The 16935-nt window shown below is 39.8% G+C and overlaps 3 protein-coding genes across 3 annotated transcripts; all 3 read left to right on the forward strand.

Annotated features, from left to right (window-relative positions):
* Positions 1-1352: 1352 nt before the first annotated feature.
* Positions 1353-4508, forward strand: LOC128614749 (ras-related protein Rab-7a). Its single transcript, XM_053636339.1, has 6 exons — positions 1353-1612; positions 1851-1908; positions 2153-2279; positions 3484-3702; positions 4075-4203; positions 4304-4508. Exons 2-6 carry the CDS (start codon positions 1856-1858, stop codon positions 4397-4399), a joined length of 624 nt encoding a protein of 207 aa, XP_053492314.1. The 5' UTR covers positions 1353-1612; positions 1851-1855; the 3' UTR covers positions 4400-4508.
* A 1691-nt stretch (positions 4509-6199) lies between these two features.
* Positions 6200-7853, forward strand: LOC128614750 (histone H1.10). The gene has a single exon (XM_053636340.1). It carries the CDS (start codon positions 6452-6454, stop codon positions 7067-7069), a length of 618 nt encoding a protein of 205 aa, XP_053492315.1. The 5' UTR covers positions 6200-6451; the 3' UTR covers positions 7070-7853.
* Positions 7854-9273: 1420 nt separating this feature from the next.
* Positions 9274-15739, forward strand: arpc4 (actin related protein 2/3 complex, subunit 4). The gene is made up of 6 exons (XM_053636342.1): positions 9274-9364; positions 11180-11298; positions 11576-11687; positions 12209-12304; positions 12902-13072; positions 14971-15739. The coding sequence occupies exons 1-6, from the start codon at positions 9362-9364 to the stop codon at positions 14974-14976; spliced, it is 507 nt and encodes a 168-aa protein (XP_053492317.1). The 5' UTR covers positions 9274-9361; the 3' UTR covers positions 14977-15739.
* The last annotated feature ends 1196 nt before the right edge of the window (positions 15740-16935 follow it).

The raw sequence follows: 16935 nt of genomic DNA on the forward strand, positions 1-16935 counted from the left end.
TGGGATGAGTTGGGGGGTTGATGGGCAGACAGACAAGAAGGAATGATTGGCTGTAAGTGTGTTGTTCACTCCACACTGTTGTAAAAGTCTATAAGGCTCCAAAATATTAGAGTGGAAGTCTCTAAACAAAAAACTAAATCATAAAACATAAGAACTACTAAACACCCATAGATGCACGTTGACATCCTGCTTGAGGTAGGACACTGTAGGCGTATGATTCTGTGTTGCTCAGCTCAGTAACTGGCGCCATCTTGTGATCGTTGTATCAGTGGTCATTATTGTTAATGTAATGGACACTAACAATATGGACACTCCCTGGTATAACTACCATATAATTTCCCTGGCATAACTACCATGTGGAAAAAAGTAGAAACCTTAATAGAATTTGTAATGACTTTAATGGGAATTGTATTGGTTTTAATGGAAACTGTAATGGTCCCTGTGAGTCTCTACTGGTAATTTGTTGCCTTCTACTGGTGGCATGTTATGTCTAGTGGATACCATTAAAGACTAGTAATGGTAATGATTTTAATGGTTAGCTGATGGTTTGTAATGGTATTTGTAGTGGAAACCATTAGAAGTTGTGATGGTTTCATTTTTTCCCCCCAGCAGGATTAACAACAGCTCTTTTCTTTCCTGTGATGCTTTGTCAACACTGTAACTTCATATGCTTAAGCTTGTTGATAAGAAACTATAAAGAGAGAGGTCTGTATTTCTGAAACTACGAGCTTTCACTTAAGAAGGAATATGGCTATATTATCACCAGTTTCGCCTGTTGTTTGAATTGCTTAGCAGTGAGGTATACCATAAACTTATACCGTATATCAAGACTATAAGTCAAACGAGTTTACAATGACGCGTTAACACGGTTTCTACCACTTGTCCTACTTTATCAACCGCACTTAAAAGTCTAACAATACTACAGGTATTCTTCTATTTCCTATACTACTGTGACTTCCGCTTCCAGTATAAAACTACACATAGGATACTTTGACAGTGTGAACTGTCCAAGTGTGAAAGGATTCCATCATGTAAGTATAGGTATACAAGTATAGGTGTATAATATAAGGTAATATAGGCATCTTATTATCACCGTTAAAATATTAAAAATCCTTGAATTTATAGGCGCGCAAAAGTGAAGTGCGCATGCGCGATAGGTAAGGCCAGGATATATCACGTACATTTCGCTGCAGAACCAACACGTAGAGAGTCTTTTTGATTGGGGTTTGGAGAAATCACGTCAGATCCAGCTCCACCCCCTAGACTTCTGGTCCAGTAGTGGTTGAGCTCCTCGATTGGCTGGATTTAATAGTTTTTGGTACCCGCCCCAAAAGTATGCGCGTGCACGTCACCGGTGTTGTCACGGGGACTCCAGGAGGAAGTGAGAGAAGAAAGGAGAGCGTACAAGAATTACGATACGAATACAAATAACGAATACAAATAACGAATACAAATAAGACAGACTCATTTTGCAGCTTTGTATTTGACACGAGCGAGACAAGTGCACAGTGTTTTGCAGCTGGACATCATCCCAGTAGTTTAATAGTCACTTTAGAGCCACTTTAGGGAAAGTAGGCTGCTCTTGAAGAGGAGACAAGACCAGACGTATCAGGTTTGGACCCAGTAGATATCTCTGGATACAGAAACGTGTATGTGTTTGTTTTGTAAACGTACTCCAGGCTGTGTGCTGGTGTTACAATGTGAGAAACAAGTGGATCTCACCCTCTGTATGTTAACACATACGGGTTGCTTATTCTGCAATAAGCTTCAGAACATTCATCTCTAAGGTCCTCTTAAAATAAGGTGTTGGTGTAGCATTAAATCAGCCTTGTTTTTGATCTGTCCTCCAGGTAGTATGGCATCCAGGAAGAAAGTTCTTCTAAAAGTCATCATACTTGGGGATTCTGGGTAAGTGTGTGTGTGTGTGAGAGAGAGAGAGAGAGTGAGTGAGTGAGACATAAAGAGAGATATTCTTGTCACAAAGATATTTGTCATTTTTCTGATATGCTATTATCGAGAAAACTATATAAAATTAAATTTTCATAACTTCAGGTCTGGTGCAAGATAAGAGGCTCATGTATTGCACTGAAAATGCTGGAAATTCCAGTTTCCTCTTTCAGTTCTCTTTTTTTCTCTCTCTCTTTCACTGCAGTGTTGGAAAGACATCTTTAATGAACCAGTATGTTAACAAGAAATTCAGTAATCAGTACAAAGCTACAATAGGAGCTGACTTTCTTACAAAGGAGGTGATGGTTGAAGACAGACTTGTTACTTTGCAGGTATTCTGTTAGAAATACACTCTCATTCGACTAACACTACATTTATAAGTAAAACATTTCCATGACAATTAATATCACTGCCTAATATCAGTAGATATAGATAGGACGTACCCATATGGCATATGATTTTCTCATCTCATTTCAGTCATCCATAATCACTTTCATTGTGTGGTAGTATCAGAGTTAGATAATGGGCTTGTAACTATTAGAATTTTGATTATAATCTTGGATAAGTGGCAAAATCAGTTTCGTGATTATAACATGATTATAACAACTGCCACTGCCTTGCATACTAGACATGTAATGTTGCAAGCTAGAGATCTGGTACCTTTTGTCACTAAATGTGGCCAAGAAATGCCAACTTTAAGAGGAAGAAGCCATTTGACTGATACTGTAGTCCATAAATCACTGACTTTGAACTAATTCAAACAAAATTTAATACATTTTAAAGACACAATGCTGTGACGTATTTTAAATCCAGTATAAGACATTATTTTGCTTCCAGACATACCTAACCAGATTGCAATATTCTGATGATTCTGTAGCTAAAACTACTAGACATGTGAACTCGTTCCACATGGCCATGTGACCAGAATGTGGTCAAACGTATGTGAACGCCTGACCATCACACCCATATGTGAGCCTTCCCCAATCTGTTGCCACAATTTTGGAAGCACACAATTTTATAGAATGTCTTTAAGATTTCTCTTCACTAGAACTAAGATGCTGAACCCAAACCTGTTCCAGCATGACCCTGTCTCTGTGCACAAAACAAGATCAATAAACACATGGTTTTCCAAGGTTGGTGTGGAAGAAATCAAGTGGCCTGACCTCAACCCCTTTGGGATGAACTGCAATGCCGATTGATGTCTGCTGAGTGCCTGACCTCACTAATGCTCTTGTGACTGAATGGGCAAATCCCCACAGATATGCTCCAAAATCTAGTGGAAAGCCTTCCAAGAAGATTGGGGGTTATTATAACATAATGGGGCACTAAATCTGGAATGGGATGTTCAACAAGCACAAATGGGAATGATGGTCAGGTGTACACATACTTTTGGCCATACCATGTCATATAAAAATGAATTGCTGCATTACTCCTTCAAAGCACAAAATGGAATCTGCTCATGTTTCCTCTGTCAGACTGTGTGTAAATATGTATCATAAATTCTGCTCGACCCAATACAGTTTTTGTCTCGGTCAGATTTGGGACACAGCTGGACAGGAAAGGTTTCAGTCACTGGGGGTGGCATTTTATCGGGGTGCTGACTGCTGTGTGCTGGTGTTCGATGTTACTGCTCCAACCACTTTTAAGACCCTGGACTCCTGGAGAGATGAGTTTTTGATTCAGGCCAGTCCTCGTGACCCAGACAACTTCCCTTTCCTGGTCCTAGGCAACAAGATCGACTTGGAAAACAGGCAGGCAAGTAACACATAGGCCCAATAGGAAGTGTTTGTGATATTAAAAAGGTCTTTGTGAAAACCACAAAGGGCTCACTTGTCTAAACAGGGTCCAAAGACAAACGTTTTCAAAATAATTCACTGTACACCTAGCATAATTTGCCCTAATGTGTATCCAAGTCAAAAGGAAAAAAGTCCTCTTTACCAAACACCACACAACACTGGATAATACCATCTCATTATGAAATAATTGGTTTAAATGTAAACAAATTTTAAAATTTGTAAGAGAATGTTTAGTGTAGCTGGGCCTGGTGGCAATATTCTTGTTATCAGGAATACTTAGTTGATTGAGTAACTGTTATTCTAATATGCCTGTTCCATGCATGCCTTTCAGGTGGCAACAAAGCGAGCACAGGCATGGTGTCAGAGTAAAAACAACATGCCATACTTTGAGACCAGTGCAAAAGAGGCCATCAGTGTTGAACAGGCATTTCAAACCATTGCACGAAATGCTCTAAAACAGGTTAGTAGGATGCCATTTTATTATATTCTGGTGCTCACTGACTCATTTGTCCAGGTACATTTAACTATGCATGTCACGATTTCTCTCTCTCTCCCTCTAGGAAACAGAAGTTGAGCTTTATAATGAATTTCCAGATCAGATTAAGTTGGACAGAAATGACAGCTCCAACTCATCGGCACAAAGCTGCACCTGCTAACACTTGTGTACACAGACACTAACAAGCTCTGTTAAATGAAAACAGATTTGCACACTTTTTTCTCTTTTAAACTTTTACTTCAACACACACACACACACACACACACACACACACAGTATGTATGTATATACAGTATATGCCAAAATGATTTCATTTTTAAATAAATGCAAACAAATTGTCATTCTTGAGAAAATTTTCCTTTGTTCTCAGTCCCCAGGAACTCTGATGTTAACTTTGATCATGTCCTGTTTGTGTTGGAACACAATATATCAGAGATATCAGGGTTGCACACACGTAAAATTCCTTTGTCATCCATTACCATGGGAAAAACCAATGAACATTCAACATGAGAGACAGGTGGTTCTAGTACAATTCAAGTAATTTATATTAAAAAGTAGGGGTCGGGGGTGGCGTGCATGGTGGCACAGTGTTTCTCCAACCACAGTCCCAAGTTCAATCCTGATCTTGGCTTACTTTGTGCAGTTTTGCATGTTCTCCATTCAAGATTCAAAGCTTTATTTGTCACACTTGCATTTGTACAGTAGCTTGTACAAAGGTGCAGTGAAATGAAAAGTGACAACTCTGAAGTTACAAAATGATAAATAGATTATACAGACAATATACTATTAGTATACGTAAGGTATACGGTTATGGGGTAGGGGAGGATGACACGCAAACAACTAATACACATCTGAAAAGGTATGTATGGATATACCTTTTTAATGTAATTATTTCAGTGTCCAGTGCATGTACAAATATGCTATCTACAGGTGATGTATGTGCATGCATCAGTGTTTGGAGCTAGAGTAGTGATCAGGAGTTCAAGGTTCTGATGGGGGGGGGGGGGGGGATTTCTTCTTAGCCTCTCAGTCCTGGCTATGTGGTTTCAGAGGTACTTTCCACAGTCTGTTTTTGGGGCATGTGGGATACTTGATGTTTGCTGCTTTGGACCTGCACTTGTTCTCCCCATGTCCACTGGGTTCTCCAGTGTCCTCACCTCCCAAAAACGCTACACTGCCCCAGCTAAATTGTTTGAATTTATTCTTTATTATTCCATTATTTATTTTTCCTACCATCACCAATCACCTTAATGTATGTGCTGAGGAATGTGTTCATGAGTCCTGGCCACCAGGACCAGCTGTTTCAGACATATCAAACTTTGTTTTGTGCTTAATAGTATGTTTATATTATTTGTAACATTATTCATTCCTTCATCTTCAGTAACCTCTTTATCCTAGTCACAGTGGCAGTAGATTGAGAGTCTATCTCAGGAACCTTTCCTATTATGAAGCGCCCAAGCACTCGGACCTAACGTGCGACTTCCAAGATTTCATCTGGCTAACAAAACTGAATAAACAGCATAACGGTGTGTGCAAATGTGCAGCATATTACGAGGTATTTAGCAGCTGCTGGGCGCCTGGGTGCGTAAGGAACATCGAGACACCCCGCTCTAGGCCTCTTGTAGATCCGCCCACGATTTTGAAACCCCACAGGAAGCTAAAAACAGAAAGGTTGCCAAAGCTCAACCACGTGACGGCGTTTTATGTGCTTGTTTAGAGAAATTAAACCAACTATATTTTGGACATCTTTAGCGAACTAGTTCAAACTAACCTCTTTTCCGGTACTTTAGACATTTAACGTTGGTCACATGTCCACAACACTGCGCGTCTGTGTACAGTTTCATCATAACTCGTGCTCTAACTCGCCTCCCCTACCCGCTGTAGCGTGCTACGTGCGGGGTGATAGCTTGTGTTTACCCGCATTTGTCCGAGTGTCGCAGCTCATTTGGGTTTTCCGCATAGTACTGAACACGCCGTTGTTTGCACTTCCAGTGCTGAACGACTCGGATGCGGATCGAGCGAGAGGGTGCGAGATAATGGATCTCAAACTAACAGCAAAAAACACAACTCGAGCCATGCACCTGCTGGAAGTGTTGTTGTTCTCAATCACGTCCGCGCGTCGTTGATAAATACAGATCAGCCTCATTGACACCAAAGTCTCGGAGCGGGGTTCAGTAGCATCTCAAGGCGCTTCGGAACTTAAAGTTGAACCATGTCTGCTCAGGCTGAGGAAACTGCACCAGAAGCAGCAGCAGCAGCACCAGCACAACCAGCACAACCAGCGGCCAAAAAGAAGGGACCCGCCAGTAAAGCAAAGCCTGCCTCTGCAGAAAAAAAGAACAAAAAGAAGAAAGGGAAAGGGCCCGGAAAGTACAGCCAGCTGGTGATCAATGCCATCCAAACGCTGGGAGAGAGAAACGGCTCGTCTCTTTTTAAGATCTATAACGAGGCGAAGAAAGTGAACTGGTTTGACCAGCAGCACGGGCGCGTGTACCTCCGCTACTCCATCCGCGCGCTGCTGCAGAACGACACGCTCGTGCAGGTGAAGGGTCTGGGCGCCAACGGCTCCTTCAAGCTCAACAAAAAGAAGTTCATCCCCAGCACCAAGAAGAGCTCTGTAAAGCCGAGAAAGACTGCGAAACCGACCAAAAAGCCAGCCAAAAAAGCAGCCAAGAAGAAGAAAAGGGTCAGCGGCGGGAAGAAGGAGACTCCACCCGCAGAGAAAACCTCCAAACCCAAGAAAGCGGATAAAAGTCCAGCCGTCTCTGCCAAGAAGGCGAGCAAGCCCAAGAAAGCTAAACAGACCAAAAAGACTGTTAAGAAGGCTTAAAACGTTTGTATTCTGCATGCCTTTGTGCATTAAGCATTGCACTGCGGGTAAACGGCACGCTTTCTGATCGCAGTTCATTAAGAAGGATATGCACAGTGTTTAACATGTAAATAACTGTACAAAGAAGGAAACAATCACTTTTGTAACGTCTGCTCTTTGTTATTATTTCTTTTCTACTGGTTAGCTAAAATAACTACTTATGGCTTCTTTTAAAATAAAATGATAAAAGAAAAAAATTGCGTTTGTTTGGTGTCATTTTAAGGCCGTGATGATTCACATTTTGTAGATAAGCATATGTATTTCTGCTGAGAACTACAAAAACTATAGAATGATGATGTCTTTATGTCCTTGTCATTCATATGGATGCAAAAAAAAAAAAAAATCCAAATTTAATATACATGTTATATACATTTTCATATGTTTAACCTTTACACCAGAACTGGTTTTATTTTGCCTGCACTTTTTACATGTATACAATGATGTACCCGAAATAGGCAAGGGAGTAAAAAACAAAACTAATACTTAAAAGGTATAATAAACATGGGGGAACAGAGATGCAGAAACATTTACATTAATAGTATGATGTGGTAAAATGTGTATGGTATTAAAAGTATGATGTGGTAAAATGTGATATGGGTATTTGTATACTGATACAATCATTGATAAGTAAGAATTGCATTATTGCATTATGATGCAAATGGTACATTCTGTGCAGAATGGTACTGGGTTGTGCAGAGCAATGGAGAAAGAAAAAATAATAAACAAAAAAACTGAAAAAATGTAAAATATGAGCCTAAGCATGAGACCAACCATAACATTAAAACCACCCATAACATTAAAACCACCTGCCTAGTATTGTGTATGTCCCCTTGTCCTACCAAAACACATAGGACTTTAAGTCCTGTAAGTTGCGAGGTGGGGCCTCCATGGATTGGACTTGTTTGTTCAGCACATCCCACAGATGCTCAACCGAATTAAGATCTGGGGAATATGGAGGCCGAGTCAACACTTTAAACCCTTTGTGATGTTCCTCAAACCATTCCTGAACAATTTTTGCAGTGTGGCAGGGCGCACTACCCTGCTGAAAGAGGCCACTGCCATTAGGGAATACCGTTGCCATGAAGGGGTGTACTTGGTCTGTAATAATGTTTTGGTAGGTCGTACGTGTCAAAGTAACATCCACATGAATGCCAGGAGCCAAAGTTTCCCAGCAGAATATTGCCCAGAGAATCACACTGCATCTGCTGGCATGCCTTCTTCCCATAATGCATCCTGGTGCCATTTTTTCCTCAGGTAAGTGATGCACACGCACCCGGGTGTCCATATGATGTAAAAGAAAACATGATTCATCAGACCAGGCCACCTTCTACCATTGCTCCATGGTCCAGTTCTGATGCTCACTTGCCCATTGTAGGTGCTTTTGGTGGTGCACAGGGGTCAGCATGGGTACTCTGACCTGTCTGCAGCTACACAGCCCCATAAGCAGCAACCTACGACGCACTATGTGTTCTGACACCTTTCTGTCATAGTCATCATTAACTTTTTCAGCAATTTGTGCTGAAAAGAGCTGCAGTAACTCTTTTGTGGGATCAGACCAGACAGATAGCCTTCACTCCCCACATGCATCAATGAACCGTGGGCGCCATTCAATCGGTCACCAGTCGTCCTTCATTGGAACACTTTTGATAGCTATTAACCACTGCATACTGGGAACACTCCACAAGACCTGCCTTTTTGGAGATGCTCTGACCCAGTCATCTAGCCATCACGATTTGTCTCAGATCCATACCCTTGCCCATTTTTCCTGCTTCCAACACATCAACTTCGAGAACTGACTGTTCACTTGCTGCCTAATATATCCCACCCCTTGCCAAGTGCCACTGTAATGAGCTCATCAATGTTATTCACGTCACCTGTTAGTGGTTTTAAAGTTGTAGCTGATTAGATCAGCTGATTAGCTGATTAGATCTAGATCAGATTAGATCGGTGATTAGATCAGTTGAAGAACTGAATGCTGAATTAACACATATTGCATATTTATTTTATACATTATTTTGTACGCACATATTGTTATCCATTTAATCTATTTTTTAATAATTATTTTATATTTAAAATAAGTGAGGTATTTATAAATAGTTTGACTTGACCTTGTTTCATATTACTTCTGTCGTCTTCCTGGACACCCCCGTGCTAAACTCTGTTAGTGGTATCGCCCAGGGAACGACAAGGAACACGGAAGTGGTTCGCTGTTTGTAGCATTTCCGCTTTCAGACAAGAGCCGCATAAAGAGAAATGGTAAGAAAACCACATTGCAACAAATTATTTACTTTTAACAAAAAACAACATTAATTGCTTTTGTCAGTGTGCATATATATATTTTTTACATTCATGTGGTCATAACATTAGCGGTTAGCTGCCTAGCAAAACCATCCCCACCCAGTGTCAGCTTTTCTATGGAGATTACCCCAGCAAGAACATTCAGGAGATGACTAGCAGATGTGTAAGACTGTCTGCTGACGTCATCAGCTATATTTTTCTGCGTTAGCGTACATGCTGCATCACAAACCCGTTATAAGTAACTTGCATATAGCAGGTTACACCATTAGTGTTAATGTGTTATTAGCTGATGCTTCATGGTGTGAGATAGTGAACTGCAGTAGGTCCAGTATTCTGCTAAACTAGTTGTTCATTGGAGTATTGCTAGGGGTTAGGGGTCATATGGCAAAATATATATATATATCGGCGTGTTTATTTAAGACATTTTCACTTCACAGTAAATTATTTATGATATTTAGTGTTGCTCTTTGGCTAAAAAAAGTGAAAAAGGAAAAGAACAAACGTTTACAATTAATCAACACGTAACGGTACAAAACGATTTTCAAGTGAGTTCCAATAAAAGTCCTGATTCCTTATTATACTTAGAAAAGTGTATTATGATATTGATATTTATATTGTAATATCTGGGACATTTGGATAGACTTATTTGATTTTACGCGTGAGTGTTGAAGTAGTTGATCCAGCCTGCACAGTGCCGGATCATACGAGGACCAAATTTGGTCACACGCATGTCTGTAGTTCCTTGAGAGAAGGTTGGGCTTCCTCTTTCTTGTTGAATTTGAAAGTAATTGTCCGTGAAGTATTAGGTACATACACTTAAAGTGCTCAATTTTCATTCATTCATCTTCAGAGTCTTTATCCTGGTCAGGTTTATGGTGAAGCCGGTGACTGTATCAGGAACACTGGGTATGAGGTGGGAATACCCTGTGATGTGTTTCCAGTCCCTCACAGAGCACCCCCTACACACACACACACACACACACACACACACACACACACACACACACTCATTCACACCTAGGGGCAATTTAGTGCAGCCAATCAATCTACTGGCATGTTTCTGGAAGGCGGGAAGAAACCGGAGAACCCGGAAGAAACCGATGCGGACACTGGGAGAATATGTCAAACTCCACACAGACAGTAAGCCAAGCTCAGGTTCGAACTGGGACCCAGGAGCAGTGAGATGACTGTTACCCACTACATCACTGTGCCAGGGTACACACTTTCAGTGACCGTATTGACCTGCCTCTTGTTTAGAAAGATGGAGATTCCCCACAAGGTGGTGCCCTGTGTGCAAAATGTCTCCAAAGTGATTCTTTGCTTCAGTGCCACATCTGTGCACTGACGCCATTCTTTGAAGACTAATATCCAGCTGCACATTACATGCGTTAGCTTATTTCATGCAATTAAATCAAAGTTGTACTTTCAGGTTTGACTTTTATGCATCGAATGTTTCAGATTGAGGTTTTGTTACCATTCTGGTGTACATGACTGAAGGATATGGATGTAACTTGGAGCTAAAGTTGTGAAATGTGTGTGGATTTAGCAGGGTTGTGGAAGAGTACAGTGTTTCAGGAATTGTGTACAGGTCTGTGTAATGTGTCTGATTTAAAAAAGAGCACAAGTGATAGTAAGCAGACTTCTCTGGGTGTGTAATTGGTGGGCTCACCATAAGTGAGCTGTATATTTGCTAGGAATGAATGTAGTCTGGTTGAACGCTGTTGTAATAGCCGGCTACCTCCACCCTTGTCATGTTTGTGTGTTTCACTGCAGACAGCGACTCTGCGTCCATACCTGAATGCAGTACGAGCAACACTGCAGGCAGCTCTCTGCCTGGAAAACTTCTCCTCGCAGGTGGTCGAGCGCCACAACAAACCTGAGGTGGAAGTCCGGTAAGTATGCTTTCAACCTAGTGTTTTTTGTCAAAGCCTGCTTGAGTACTTCAGTGCTTTTCTTTTATGCATTTTGTATATTAATAACTTAATGTGTAATACACATCTGTATTTCTTTTCTTTATTCAACATAAATAGCACAGTTTTCTGTTTTTTTTCCATAATTTTATTTTAGAACCATATATTTATAGCGCTATATCTGCCCAGTGTCTAGCAGTAGTATTTTGTTGACCCCCACTGACTGGCTGTGTGTTTGTGATTGTGTGTGATGTAACAGGAGCAGTAAGGAATTGTTGCTTCAGCCGGTTGTGATTAGCAGAAATGATAAAGAGAAGGTCCTTATAGAAGGTTCAATCAACTCCGTTCGCGTCAGCATTGCAATAAAGCAGGTACTAAACTATCGTACATCGGTTTTACATTCCCAGAGACTTATGTTTGTAGTTGATTTTGGAGTAGTAGCATTAATCTGTAGAAGGCTATGATTTTATGGCAGATTTTATACCACAATAATGAAGTCTCTAAAACAATCACCACTTCAAACACGGCCTCAATGATGTGCATGCTAGAAATGATTAAGTAGCAATTTGCAAATACGCACAATTCTCTTATTTACTCGTCAATTACTGCTTCAAACAAAAACTTTGCATGATTTTTATTATTTTTTTTTAAACTCAAGTGACTGTATTTATATCTTGGTCCAGAAAGCTCATTGTGATGAGGTACTCAAAAGTTTATTTTCCTGCTGGAAACCAGTGTATGGAAGGGCATATGCACGGAAGTATGGAGATTGCCACCTGATTCTGAAGCTTGTGGCCAGAAAAGTGTACAAAAGATGTCAGTTCCATGTCCCATGAGTTTCTTAGGCTGAAACATTGTGAATGTTGACTGTGCTCTGATTGGTCATTTCTAGGCTGATGAGATTGAGAAGATTCTGTGCCACAAGTTCATGCGCTTTATGATGATGAGAGCTGAGAACTTCTTCATTCTGCGGAGAAAAGCAGTGGAGGTGAGAGATTATAAGGAGAGGAGAATAACATACTGTTGGAAGTAATCTCAGATCATATATCTTTTTATATATAAATTAAATCTTTTTAAATCTTGCATGGTAGCACTGCTTGTATTGTTCTCCGCTTGATGTATCGCTTTGCTTGTATTTCCTCATTTATTAGTCGCTTTGGATAAAAGCGTCTGCTAAATGAATAAATGTAAATGTATATCTGAACTGATCTACTGTGCCTTTTTTACTTAAACTCTGAGTTTTAGGATACACTGACTTGCCAGTTTATTTATGGTAATTTTCTCTAGTTCACCAACCATTTTAGTTCACTTTGCAGGCACAAGTGAGCATAACTACAAGGTAGGTGTACCTAATAAACTGGCAACTCCGTTTATGCTCAACAGAGACGGGTTGTTTGGTTTTTGTGTGCTGTTCAGTGAACATGGGTTATGGCTGTTGGGTAATAAAAGTTGGTTATATGTTCTATGCTTATATGTATAATGGAGGCTATACTAAATTTATAGGAGAAAATTATTAGAACATTAGAAAAATTGGAGAATTGATCATCACTTGCACTATAACCCCTTCTGTTGTTTCTCATTCCAGGGCTACGATATCAGTTTCCTCATCACTAACTTTCACACAGAGCAGATGTATAAGCACAAGTTGGTGGATTTTGTCATCCATTTTATGGAGGAAATTGATAAGGAAATCAGCGAGATGAAGCTGTCAGTCAATGCAAGGGCACGAATAGTTGCTGAAGAATTCCTCAAGAACGTAAGTGTGACGTATGATTCCCTAACAAACACACACACACACACACAAACACACACATAATCATACTCATACCCATTTACCATAATTAGTGTTTGGCCTTATGCGTTTTGACCATGTGGAGCTTTTAATAAATTTTTATCCTTTAAAAATGTATTAAATAGATGCAACTTTACACTCACTGAGCACTTTATTAGGAACATCGGTACACCTACTCATTCTTTCTATGATCTAATCAAACAATAATGTGGCAGCAGTGCAATGCATAAAAGCATGCAGATACGGACCAGCAACTTTGGGTAACGTTCACATAAACCATCAGAATGAGGAAAAAAAAATGATATGATCGTTGGTGCCAGACTGGCTGGTTTGAGTATTTCTGTATCTGCCGATCTCCTGTGGATTGTCACAGACAATAGTTTCTAGAGTTTACTCAGAACGCTGCAATAAAAAAGCATCCAGTGAGCAGCAGTTTTGCGGACAGTAACACTTCGTTGTTGAGAGAGTTCAACGGAGAACGGCCAGACTGGTTCAAGCTAACAGAAAGGCTACAGTCACTCAGATAACTTGCACTATTTGCAACTGTGGTGAACAGAAAAGCATCTCAGAATGCACAACATGTTGAAACTGGAGGTGGATGAGCTACAACAGCAGAAGACCACTTCAGGTTCCATTTCTGTCAGCCAAGAACAAAAGCTGAGGCTGCAGGGGGCACAGGCTCACCAAAACTACACAGCTGAAGACTTGAAAAACATAACCTGGTCTTATGAATCTCGATTTCTGCTGAGGCACACAGAAGGTAAGGTCAGAATTTGGCACCAGCAGCATGAATCCATGGACCCAACCTTCCTTGTGTTAGCAGTCCAGGCTGGTGGAGGTGGTGTAATGATGTGGGGAATGTTTTCTTAGAATACTTTGGGCCTGTTAATATCAATCAATTATTGCTTGAATGCCACAGCTTATTTGAGTATTGTTGCTGTCCATGTGTATCCCTTCATGGCTACAATTTACCCTTCTCCTAATGGCTACTTCCAGCATGATAATGCTCCGTGTCACAAAGTAAAAGTCGTCTCAAACTGCTTTCACGAACATGACGATGAGTTCAGTGTTCATCAGTGGCCTTCCCAGTCACTGGATCTCAATCCAACAGAACATTTTAAATTTGATTCATTTAGCAGACGCTTTTATCCAAAGCAACTTACAAAGGAGGAAATACAAGCAAAGTGATATATCAAGTGGAGAACAACACAAATAGTGCTAGCATACAAGATTTTTAATTGAGTTCTAGAGAAGCAAAGCGCGCAGAGTAAAGGTGTAAGAGCCAGTGTAAGTGCAGATATTTTTTCTCTCTCTCTACCACACACCTTTGGAATGTGTTAGAACGGGAGATTCACAGCATGTAAGATTACCTAAAAAATCTGCAGGAACTGCCTGATGCAATCAAGTCAACATGGACCAGAATCTCAAAGGAATGTGTCCAACATGTTATGGAACCCATACTACGAAGAATTGAGGCTATTTCTTCTGCAAGCCATTGCACATGAGGAATAGGCTAAGATTCCTCAGGAACGCAGCCAAAAGCTGTGCATCTCGTTTGCAGCAGGTCATAACAGCAAAAGGACGCTCTACTAAGTACTAAAGATGCTTGCCATGAAGGGGTTGAATAACTTTGAAACTGGAGAAGTCATTATAAGTTGCATTTTAAGTTGAGTTTGGGGAAACCACTTGAAGCATTCGTTGTGTTGAACTATTTCAATTGCTTTTGTATGTGGTTGGCTCTCTTGTAACTGAATATCCTGAGATGAGTAACAGTCACTTGAATTTCCTCTTTCTCCCCCCCCCTTTTTTTTTTCTTCCTCTTTTTTTTTTTTTTCTTTTTTTTTTTTTTTTAATAAATGTAGTTTTAAGGAAGTACCTGCTCACCTCACCCTCTGCACACTGCAGTACGTCACCATGGTCAACATAAGCCCTGTGGAGGTTTGGGGCCTTGAAAGTCAAACAAGCAACAGAGAGTGAGCGAGAGGACACAAAGTTTGTACATCAACATGGAACAACATTAAGTGAATTCAGGGAACGTGTCCTCACCACAGGACTGAATTCTAGTATCGCAGTGATCTCAACCAAAAGCACTCATGGAATTCAGAGTCTCTGTACTGTTCAGCTGTACTTTTCAGTAGTTGTTAAAATTGCATTATTAATCCTTTTGTGCCAACTTAATTTGCTTGCTTGCTAACTTGCTCCAAAAACTTTCTATACTACTTCACAATCTTCTGTTAGTAATTTCTACTCATCTTTTTACCTTCAAACCCTTATAACTTCGTTATAGTTAAGTGCTCACAATGCTGCAGTGTGGATTCACCTCATCTTCCTCCATGCTGTTGAATCATGATATGCATAGATGCCGAACAAACCTTTTAAAATCAGGGTGGACATTCTTAGAGAAGTCTTTCAATGTTCTTGAGCATGAAAGGGTGGAAAAAAATGAGCCAATAATGTTCCAATAATGTAAACTGTGTTAATGCTCTTGAATTATTTGTAAAATATATGTATATTGTGTGCATAGTGACATTTTCATGTCTGATTTTGATATATCGACCTTCATGCTGTTGCACATGGATTTCACAGGACCTTGTTAAAACAATTATGATAAATAAACATCCCTTTATTGCTTGTAATTGTTTGTGTTCATGGTGGTGCTTTTTCACCAGTTTGTTTTCAGTAATTCAATAATACCGCCTTACGTAGAATGTGCCAACAAGCACATTCGGAAAGGCGATTTGCAAACATTCACAAAATATAAAGTGCAATACTTACGTCTTCTGGATATGAATCTGGATCACGAACAGTTGGTATTGATCCACGCTTGAGCATAAACTTTTCAACAAATCCTTCTTTGTATTGACCCTCGTTCACAAAGCAGTCTGATGTAAAATGATTCGGACAAACGTATACAAATTTAGCAATTTTTGGGGGAACATTTCCTTCAAAAATAAAATTACTCTGCTGTGCCTTCAGTGGCTCTGAGGCCGGGAGTGCATGAAGACGCTTATGTTTATTCTTACAGCCAACAACAAAACACTTACAAAGCTTACAAAGACGAGACAGTCTTCTTATCATTGTAGCTGCTCCAGCATGCGAACGACTCATTTTGAGACACTGTTTATGAGTTATGGGGAATATTAAAAAAAAAAAAAAGGAGTGGATGGATTTTTACCATTATAGGGTGGTTCAAACACCATGTAAATGTGAATTTTGTATAATAGGTCCCCTTTAAAGTAAATAACTGGACTGTTGTAGATCACTGTTGTAACTTAACTGAAGACACATTTAATCATTATAATGAAATTGATGCCCATTTGTCCTAATAGCTTTTTTTTTTTTTTTGCTTTTTATTCAAACAAGATTAAAAATTGGACATACTGGCCCATTACAGGCTCATAGCCTTATATTAAGTTTTTTGGTACATAAGCCATGGACCCATTTGATATTGAATCAGTTGTAAATTGAGTGCCACTGATTATAATATGCCTTAAAATGTTGCGTTGCTTTTATGGCAGTTGCTTTAATTTAATTGTTTTTCCTCAGTGATATACATTCCTTTAACTACACAATCTATGAAATGAATTCTCTTTTGTGTTTTTGTAACATTCTAAAAAAAAAAAAAAAAAAGTAAAGTATGCCTCAGTAACAGAGTTGACCTACAGGTATGATGACAGCAACGATGTTTATTACATTTCCATTAATGTAATCCATCCACGCTGCAAATACTGTATATCAGTTTTTCTATTTTTATGTCTCAAAAGTGATATGTATATACTTCTTGCTTTTGCACTGGTATAGAAGAGATAAATTACTGTCATTTCACA

This window comes from Ictalurus furcatus, chromosome 11, assembly GCF_023375685.1.
Source record: "Ictalurus furcatus strain D&B chromosome 11, Billie_1.0, whole genome shotgun sequence".
Lineage (NCBI taxonomy): Eukaryota > Metazoa > Chordata > Actinopteri > Siluriformes > Ictaluridae > Ictalurus > Ictalurus furcatus.